Consider the following 9069-nt stretch of genomic DNA (forward strand, 5'->3'; position numbering starts at 1 on the left):
GGAGTTGGGGGTGGAAACTGGACCATTGGCGCCTCGGAACCTTCTTCTCGGCGTGTGTTTCTGGCCGGAGCCGTTTCCCGAGGGCCCAGGCGCCCCGCCCCCACCACCCTCCCCTGGACCCTATCCTCTGTCCCCTGGCCCTCTCTTCACTTACCCGACGCCGCCAGCTCCTGGGGGACACCCAGACGTTCCCCCAACCCGCCGCCAGCTGCAACCACGGGGGTAGCCCGGGGCCGTTCCGGAGTCGCCCGGACCCGACAGGCTGCAGCACCGGGTACGGGGGCCGGGAGGCGGGAGGGAGCCGGAGCGGGCCGTGCAGAGGGGCGGGGCCGGGAGAGCGGGTACCTGAGGCGCCGGGCGCGGAGGGGCTGTTCTGAGGGCTCGGAGAGGGCGCTACCGAGAACTCGCGTAGAGGGGCTCGGAGGCCGGGGCCGCGGACCGGGGGTGGAACCCTAGAGAGCGCTGGGACACTAAAAGAACTGGGGTAGGGGGAGGTGGGTGGGCGTGGACTGGAGAGAACCTGCTGGTAGCCAGGCGAGGGGAGGGGGCACGGAGGTGTTCCAAGGGGTGACTAGCGGCCGTATTAGGACATGGGGGTCCTAATGTGGCAGCCCATTTGGGAAGGCTTGAGCAATATAGAGGGGGTACAAAATGTAGGCTGGACGGACGCCCAAACCGGGGTCAGTGGCGTCGATGCGGGAGAGACCTGGAGAGCTATCGGGTGGGCTCTAGAGACGCTCTGCCGAGTGGCCAGAGTAGAGGGGCAACCCACGAGCCGAGGAGGGCACAAAGAGGGAAGGTAGAGCGAGGTCCTGGTCTTGCTTAGAGGGGTACAGAGACCCCGCGCCTCATTGGGTGGTGGAACAGATGATAGGAGAAGTTCTCCAAGGAGAGAGCCCCTGGGAAACTTACAGAGGGCTACAGAGTCCAGGGTAGGACTGGAAAAGAGAAGGAGGACAGGGGATGCAGTTCTGAGCAGGGTACATAGAGGAGAAAGAACAGTGCCCATGAGGCTGAGCTTCCCTCCTCTATGTAACCTTCTCATCCTCTCTCCCATCCTCCAGGCCTCAGCCACCCCTCCGGATGCTGGTGCCGCCAGCCCCCTGCCCCCAGTCCCTGGCGCTTCCCTCTGCTGAGGTCATGGAGGCCCCTCCCCCTCGGACAGGCCGGTCCCCAGAACCCGGACCTTCCTCTTCCACAGGATCTCCCCAGACTTCATCCCCTTCGAGGCCCAGGCACTACCTGCTCATTGATACCCAGGGCGTCCCGTACACCGTGCTGGTGGACGACGATTCTCAGAGGGAGTCCGGGCCCGATGGGGCTTCGGCTCAGAAAAAGTGCTACAGCTGTCCCGTCTGCTCCCGGGTCTTCGAGTACATGTCGTACCTTCAGCGACACAGCATCACCCACTCGGAGGTGAAGCCCTTTGAATGCGACACTTGCGGGAAGTCATTCAAGCGGGCCAGTCACCTGGCGCGGCACCACTCCATTCACCGGGCGGGTGGCGGGCGGCCCCACGGCTGCCCGCTCTGCCCTCGCCGCTTCCGAGAGGCAGGTGAGCTGGCCCAGCACAGCCGGGTCCACTCCGGGGAGCGTCCGTTTCAGTGCCCGCACTGCCCACGTCGATTTATGGAGCAGAACACGCTGCAGAAGCACACTCGGTGGAAGCATCCGTGAGCCAGGCTCCAGGGTACCCCAGGTACCATGGGCTTCTGGGGGGAGCATGGACTGCTGTTGCACTCAGACACCCTGCGAGCACCAGAGGCTGGGCTGCGGGGCCCTGGAGACAGACACAGACCCATCGAGCCGAGTCCTAGACCGACCCGAAGGAGGAGCCCACCAGTAATCTTCGGGTCCTCTGTGTTCTGGAGATAAGGTGGGAAAGAGACCTCGCATTAACAGAGTGGCGTCCCCTAGCCTCAGAGACATCAGCTATTCCCTGGCTGAGCCCTGACTGGAGGGGTGGAGGTCAGAGTGCTATGTGTTGAAATTCTCTGGCTTGCAAGCCATGGTTGGGGGGCCATGAGGAATCTGCACCTTCTTCCAGAGGTTTCCCTGTGATGTTGAGGGAAGGGGCGGGGCCCCAGACCTGCCCTCTACTCCCCAGCCAGGGCCTGAGACTGGACATCCAATAAATACATTTTCCACTTTGAGCAGGTGAGGTTTGTTTTGGGGGACTGTGTCTCTGCAGAGAGACAGCCTCCATTTGGGACTTGGCTCGCCTGGCTGGGGAATGAGAAGACTGGCCTGCACTGGGGTTAGTCCAAGCTTACTCCTGACCACCTGTGTCATCTAGGCAGAGTGTTTTTAAACTTTTCTTTTTTTAAACCATGATCCATTGTAAGAAACACGTTTTGTATGGCATCCCAGTATACCGATACACAAAACATGCGAAACAAAAGTTTAACAATAGTTATCTCTGCCATGTGTAGGCCTCAATTTTTTTCCATCTTTTTTTTTGAAACTGCTGATTCCAGATTTCATTCAACTATACGAAATTCTCTGCACGTGAACCTGTAATTTGAAAAAACCGATCTAGGGCAGTGCCTCCCCCTGGACGTTTTGACCCAGGCTGGATTTATTCATAATGTGAAGTGGGTAGGAGTGTGGCCACAGCTTTCTAGGTGGCGCAGACACTTAGGTTTTCCCACTGCACGGTTGACGCATTGCTCTCCTAAGGGCTGGCAAAAATTCCAGAGCGCGGATGTTACTGGGAGAAGAAAGGGCAGGTGGAGCTGGGCCCAGCGCTGCATAAACATCTGCCCTCTTAATGAATTTTCCTTGCGCGGCCGTTTTGTGCCAGGCGTTGTGCGGAGTCTCATTTCTTCTTCCGACCTCTTTTTCGGCGGAAGAACAGATCCGCTGTCTCTACTCCCACCGTCTGACTTCGGATAACCCCAACAGTACCCATCTGGAGCCTGACTACGGTCAGGCGCTGGGTTGAGCGTTTTGAGTGTGTCACATCATTGTATCCTCACGACGAACCTAAAAGGGATTATAATCTCGCTGCTTTACAGGTGAGTAGACTTGAGGCTGCGGAGGAGAAGCGGCCAGGGCTGGGATCTAGGTCTCAGTGTTCCCAAGCCAGTTCTTATTCACTAACACTGGGGTGACGGTGCCGAGGTGGGGAGGATTGTGGTGGGGTTCTAGGTCTCTGTGTCCACGGAGGGGTAACTCATTCCCCCACGATCCTGGGAACCGAGGCTGCGCTGATGCTCTGTGGGAGATGAAGGAGGTCCACACTGGCCAGGTCCCAGGGTATCGCCTAAGGCGATTCTCCCAGTGCTTCAACTTTCCTGGCAGTTTCCTACATTTCCCCGCTTCTCCCGGGCCGATTCAGCGTACCGTCACTCACCCGGGGGACCCCCGGAGCCGCCAGCTCTCCAAGAATTGGGAATTTCGCGATGTTCCCTGCCCAGGCTTTGCGGAGGGCGGGGGAGTGCTGCAAGGGGCCATCGCGCAAGTGCGGCTCCGGTCTCCACCGCAAACGGCGGGCCTCACCTGGGGCCGGAGATTCCCGGAGAAGGCACGCCAATAGGCGGACCTGGCCGTCCTGGCGTCCTGGCCCTCCCGGTCGCCCGGCTCGGAGACTCGCCGCCCCTGCCGACCCGCCTGCGGGTGGGTGGTCGCTTTCCTCCGCTCCCCGTTTCTCTTTGCAGACGCTCCCCGGCGCCGGGAATGGGCGCCGCCGCGGCCGTCGGTCCCCGGGCCAGAGTCCACGCGCGGGTGGGTGAGCACGGGGCCCCGGCCACTCCGACCCCGGGCACCTGCGGGCCGTAGGGGTGGTGGTGGCCGCGTCGCCACGAACGGCCCGATGCCTCCCCCGCTGAGACTACTTGCCTCCATCGCTTCCAGTCCCACCCGCGGGACAATGGGCGGGGGCGGGGGGCTCATCTCCACGCATGACCTTCCCCGCATTGCGCACGCGCCCAGCCTCTCTAGGGGGCACAGGCCCTGCTCGCCCACGCGAGTGCGGGGGAGGGGCGTGAGGTGTCCCTGGTGGGGGGAGGCGCTGCGTGTGGTCTAGATCCCCACCCTACGCCTGGAAGTTGGGGCACAATCTCCCTCCCCCGCACCTCTCACTTCTTTTGGCCCCGAGGCGACCTGTGATGAGGGGCCGTCCTGTGATGAGGGTCCGTCCCATTTAGGCCAGGATGTCCCCGCTCTGTCGACACCCCCGGGAACCCAGCTCCTTCCTCCTCCAGCCCTCTCGTTGTCTAGGAGTCTAGGAGTTCATAACCCCAGGCGTCCTCCCTCAGTCCTGAGGGATCTGGGTCCCCTCCTCCCTCGGACCGGGAGCCTTGGCCCTCAGCACCTCCCTCCCCCAACCCAGTCGTGAGAAGTTGTGCCCTAGCTCCCCCGCGATGTCCCAGTGGGGTCCATCTGTGGCTGCTGTTTCTGTCCAGTGCCCCTGAGGCGCTCAGCTGCTGGGGTCTGCAGGAGGCCACACCATGAATGACCGAAACAGCCGGAGGAGAACAGGTGAGGAAGCCAGGACCCTGCTTTTACCCTTGCTCCTACTGCTGCTTGATTGAGGGCTGGTCCAAGGTGCCCAAGGACTCCCCTGGGGTGACACTGGCCTCTGTTCTCCAGTGAAGAAGGACAATGAGACCTTTGAGATTTCCATCCCCTTCGATGAGACGCCCCACCTAGACCCACAGATCTTTTACAGTCTGAGCCCCTCTCGGGGAAACTTCGAGGGTGAGTTGATGGGGTGGGGGCATCGAGTCCGGTGGGGTATGGGGCCCTTAAGGCCTGGGGGTGACCAGGGTCCCCTGCTGTCCCTAGAGCCTCCGGAGCCTGCATCCCCGACCGTGGCCCTGATGAACGGTGTCAGGGCCCAGCTGCACATGGCCCTGGAGAGGAATTCCTGGCTGCAGAAGCGCATTGAGGACTTGGAGGAGGAGAGGGACTTCCTGAGGTGTCAGCTGGACAAATTCATCTCCTCCGCCCGCATGGATGCAGGTGAGGGGGCGAGTTCCTTCCCCATCTCACTCCTGGGTACCCGCACCGGGCCTTCCTCAGGGACACAGGGCCCTTCTCACCCACATTCATCTTTGATGGCTCAGGGGGACCTGGCATCTTTGCCCTCTCCTTGGAATGAACGGTGGAGTCTCTGGGACGCCAAGCCCAGCTTCCTTCCTGCTTGAGTTTATCTGCTAATGGGCAGGACTCTGTTCCCTGCTTGTCCATGTATTTTGAACAGTACCCCATTCCCCTTCCCCAGAAAGGGCTTTCCTTTGTCAAATCTTGTTTGTGTTTTGGAGGAACCAGCCTCTACTCTCTGCTTCATGGCATTCAGTCCCTGGCTTGGCTCCTTCGAAAACTTCTGCTTCTCTGTGAATTCAGTTGAGAGTCTGGGCTAGGGGCCTGCATTTTTTTCAACACCGATGATATTGGGGACCCCTCTGCTCTGGAGCTGCCTCTAGCCTGGGTTGCTGGGACCTACCACTGTCTCCCCATGCTGATGGGAACCTACCTAGGATGGTCAGGCCCAGGGGCCTCTGGACTTTATCAGCAGGAACCCCAACACTGGACCCCCCCAACCCACCTTTTGGAAGGCCCTGCATCAGAGCCTCAGCTGCTCCCTCTGTCTGGGTGAAGGTGGGTGCCTGCCTTTACCAGTGCACCAGACCCAGGGCCTGAGGTTGCTCTCAGGGTTTGAACCCCCTATCCCAATCTGGAGACCCCACTGGGTCCCCAGAAAACCCCTCCTCCACTGTGGGAACCCCAGTAAGTTTCAGACTCTCCGGAAATCCCCTTCCCCAAACCTCTTGCCACCCAGTTTAGGGGTCAGCGGAGCATCTTCAGCCCCTGCCCCACTCAGTGGCCTCTGTCCCCAGATCCTAGCTGATTGATTGTACAGTATTCAGCTGGTAAGGAGCTCAGCATCTACTTAGCACTTTCTGTCCCTCTGTTTCCTTGGGGATCTCTGTGATGGGATGCCTGTCCCCACCTTGCAGACAGACCTCTTGCCTCCTCCTCCTTCCTGTTCCTGCAGTTCATGCATGCTCCTGTCTCTTCTCACCTCTCTCCAGAGGACCACTGCCGGGTAAAGCCTGGGCTCCGGAGGGTTGAGGGGGACGGCCGAGGTGGGGCTGGGGGTGAGGCCTCAGACCCGGAGTCGGCTGCCTCCTCGCTCAGTGGAGCGTCTGAAGAAGGCAGTAACATCGAGAGGAAGAGGCAGAAGCAGAAAGGAGGCACCGGCCGGCGGCGATTCTCGAAGCCCAAGGCCCGGGAGAGGCAGCGGGGTGAGCAAGGCACAGAGGGTGGGGGCTCCAGCAGGGGCCTGGGGTAGGGACTTGCAGGGGTGACCTCCAAAGAGATCCCCGTCTCTCCCCAAGCCTCGGTCTCCACACCCCATCTGCAAACAGGCCAGACCTGCTTGTCTGTAGCAGCCTCCATGTGTGGTCCTGGTTTACAGCCTCTACATTTTGGTTCATCCTCATTGCCTCCCCCTCCCCTTTTCCAGTTGGTTCTCCTGGTCTTCCTGTACTGGGCTCCTCTCTGCTCCTTGCCTGTCTTTGCCCTCCTTGTGCTCATCTTCCTTCTTTATCCCCAGTGGCTGCTGTCCCTTTCTGTCCCACTCCTCCCTCTCTGTCGCCTCACCGCGTCTCTCTCTGCCCCCATGTCTCTCCCTTCCCCGGGGCCCCGCAGTGAAGGACGCCGACGGGGTGCTCTGCCGCTACAAGAAGATCCTGGGCACCTTCCAGAAGCTGAAGAGTATGTCTCGGGCCTTCGAGCACCACCGCGTGGACCGCAACACGGTGGCGCTGACCACGCCCATCGCAGAGCTGCTCATCGTGGCCCCCGAGAAGCTGGCGGAGGTGGGCGAGTTTGACCCTTCCAAGGAGCGTCTGCTGGAGTACTCTCGCCGCTGCTTCCTGGCCCTGGACGATGAGACCCTCAAAAAGGTGCAGGCCCTCAAAAAGAGCAAGCTGCTGCTTCCCATAACTTACCGCTTCAAGCGGTGATCCCGCCCCGGCCCTGGTCCAGGACACGCCCTCCGGCCCCCAACTCCCTCCCCCTCCACCCGCCTGGCACCTGGTACCCCGAGCAAGCAAGCAAGCGCGTTCAAGAGTGGTGCACCCCTCACGAGGGTATGGGGTAGAGTGGGTGGCTTGTTTCTGCGTGTGCCTCGCTCCCTCCCCTCCTGCGGACCGCCACTCCCACCCTAGGTACTCTGTGTATAGATTTGCCTTCCTTGCCTTCCCCATTCCTAGCATCTTCTCTTTCCTCAGCATTCCCTGGGTTGAGGGGTGGATAGATCCTGACTTTGCCAGGCTCCCAAGAACTACTGTCCAGGGGCTGGTTTCTACCCTTTCTTCAACACTGGCACCCCCCCTCCCACTTGAGCAGCACCATCCTGTCCTCACTGGGTCCTTCCTCCTGGGAAAACTGCGGGACTTTGCCGGCAGGGGCACTGTACATCCGCCCCCAGCCCCGTAGAGAGGCTGGCCCACCTGCCCGCCCTGCAAGGAGCTCCCCACCCGCATTCCGGGACCGCCCCAAGTCCAAGTGAGATAGAGAATTATTCAGAGAATTTAAATTAAAAAGAGACGATAAAATTTGGAATAAACTAGACCCTGGCCTGTTCCTGAGAGGGGTGGCCGTTGCCACGGAGACGATGACGGAGGCCTTAGTGGGTTCCGGGAAGCGGACGGTCATGCGGGAAACGGGGAGGTTGGGGAAGACAGGGTGTAATTAGTCTCCCGTAGGTAAGGGTGGAAGGGGGAGAAGCTGTGCTCTGGGGAACTTGGAGGGGCAGAGCTCCGGAAAAGAGGCGTGAACACTACTCGCTGGGCTACTTGGACTAGAGGCATGGCGGCAGGAGGCGAGACTCAATGACCTCTGGCGAAGGCGGCCATCGTGGGGAGCGAGGCATCCCTGGGCAAAGGCATCCTCTTGCCCGCCAGGAGGCGGTAATGCGAGTTTATTTGCCTCCTGGAAGCGCCTGCTACGTCGTCTTCTGCGCCTGCGCGGCGGGAGAAATGGGGGGGGCGGCGACGCTCCTGTGAGGTTGCCGCGGCAACCAGGAAAGGGCGGACTTGCTTAACGGTTGGGAATGCAGTACCTTCCCGGGACGAGGAGAGAGTCTCGCGCACGCGCGCTGTGGGCTCTAGAACCCGTCCATCTCCCGGAGCAGTAAGAAACCTCGTCTCACATCGGCCTCTACGCAGGCGCAGAAACCCATCTCGCTTCCCTCACCTTTCACCCTGCGCAGGCGCACAGAGCCGCACTGGCCACCTCCGCAGCGGCCGCGCGCACCTTTCATCCCGCTGGCTGCTTTTGTCTCTCGCAACCTTCTTAGGCCCTCCGCAAGATCAGCCCTTCTTCTTCTCCCCTTTCCCCACCCGGAGAGCCCGGTGCCGAAAGCCGGGAACCTGCCCCTCTTCTGTTTCCCTTCCCCTAACCCACCTCGCCTCCGTTCTCCCTCCCTTTTCGGTTCCCGAAGCCGGAAGGAGCCGAAGCGCTGACGGAAAAAGCCGAAGCTGTTTCCAGTGAGTGAGGCCTTTCCGAAGCAGCGGCGGAGGGAACCGAAGCTCTCCGAGAGGGGAGGAGTGTGCTATTGGAATCTCCGGAAAGAGCCGAAGTTTGGAAACGAGCTTAATCTCTGGCTGGGTCCGAAGGTGAGCGCCGGAAACCTTCGGAAAGTGCCGAAGTCCGGGACGGTTAGGATTGTCGGAAGTAGCCGATTGCTTGGACAGGGCTGGTGGAGAAGAGCGGGGAGAGTCTGCGGAAGACACCAAAGACTGGGACGATTTGAATTTTCTGAAGAAGTCGAATTCTTGGTAGGGGGGCGGTGCTGGGCGCAGAGGAACGCAAGGACCTACGGAAACACCCGAACCTTGAAGAGCTAGTATCCGAAAAGTTACGAAAACCTGGGAAGCCGGCGAAATCCTCGCTTCGGGTGTTTTCGGAAGCAGCCGAAGCCGCTGCTCCCTACGCTTTCCTTTACGGTCCGGAAATAGCCGACGCGTTTCGGAGCCAGGCCCTGGGGGGAGGGGCGCCTCGCGGGAGGGCTAGTGGGGAGAGGGGCGGAGCCGGGGCGGGGCGGGGCGGGCGGCC

The 9069-nt window shown here is 60.8% G+C and overlaps 2 protein-coding genes and 1 long non-coding RNA gene across 9 annotated transcripts; 2 read left to right on the plus strand and 1 right to left on the minus strand.

Moving 5' to 3' along the window:
• The first annotated feature begins 16 nt into the window (after window positions 1-16).
• Window positions 17-2153, plus strand: ZNF581 (zinc finger protein 581). Of its 3 annotated transcripts, none has more exons than XM_031457409.2 (2): window positions 17-274; window positions 1065-2153. In XM_031457409.2, exon 2 carries the CDS (start codon window positions 1084-1086, stop codon window positions 1675-1677), a length of 594 nt encoding a protein of 197 aa, XP_031313269.1. In that variant the 5' UTR covers window positions 17-274; window positions 1065-1083; the 3' UTR covers window positions 1678-2153. The 3 variants fall into 3 exon arrangements, with proteins under 3 accessions (XP_031313269.1, XP_031313270.1, XP_010989805.1); XM_031457410.2 differs by lacking the exon at window positions 17-274 and adding an exon at window positions 317-341; XM_010991503.3 differs by lacking the exon at window positions 17-274 and adding an exon at window positions 350-484.
• Window positions 2154-2291: 138 nt separating this feature from the next.
• CCDC106 (coiled-coil domain containing 106) lies at window positions 2292-7582 on the plus strand. 5 transcript variants are annotated; one of them, XM_031457402.2, is made up of 7 exons: window positions 2292-3017; window positions 3660-3730; window positions 4407-4482; window positions 4594-4701; window positions 4789-4965; window positions 6039-6251; window positions 6658-7582. In XM_031457402.2, exons 3-7 carry the CDS (start codon window positions 4452-4454, stop codon window positions 6972-6974), a joined length of 846 nt encoding a protein of 281 aa, XP_031313262.1. In that variant the 5' UTR covers window positions 2292-3017; window positions 3660-3730; window positions 4407-4451; the 3' UTR covers window positions 6975-7582. The 5 variants fall into 5 exon arrangements, with proteins under 5 accessions (XP_031313262.1, XP_031313260.1, XP_031313261.1 ...); XM_031457400.2 differs by having other exon boundaries at window positions 3660-3726; XM_031457401.2 differs by lacking the exon at window positions 3660-3730 and having other exon boundaries at window positions 2292-3618.
• Window positions 7569-9046, minus strand: LOC116154682 (uncharacterized). The gene is made up of 2 exons (XR_004138620.2): window positions 8075-9046; window positions 7569-7975 (listed from the first exon to the last, which is right to left on the minus strand). It is a non-coding gene; the product is annotated as an uncharacterized LOC116154682 (long non-coding RNA).
• Window positions 9047-9069: the final 23 nt, after the last annotated feature.

This window comes from Camelus dromedarius, chromosome 9, assembly GCF_036321535.1.
Source record: "Camelus dromedarius isolate mCamDro1 chromosome 9, mCamDro1.pat, whole genome shotgun sequence".
In the NCBI taxonomy this organism is placed as follows: Eukaryota; Metazoa; Chordata; class Mammalia; order Artiodactyla; family Camelidae; genus Camelus; species Camelus dromedarius.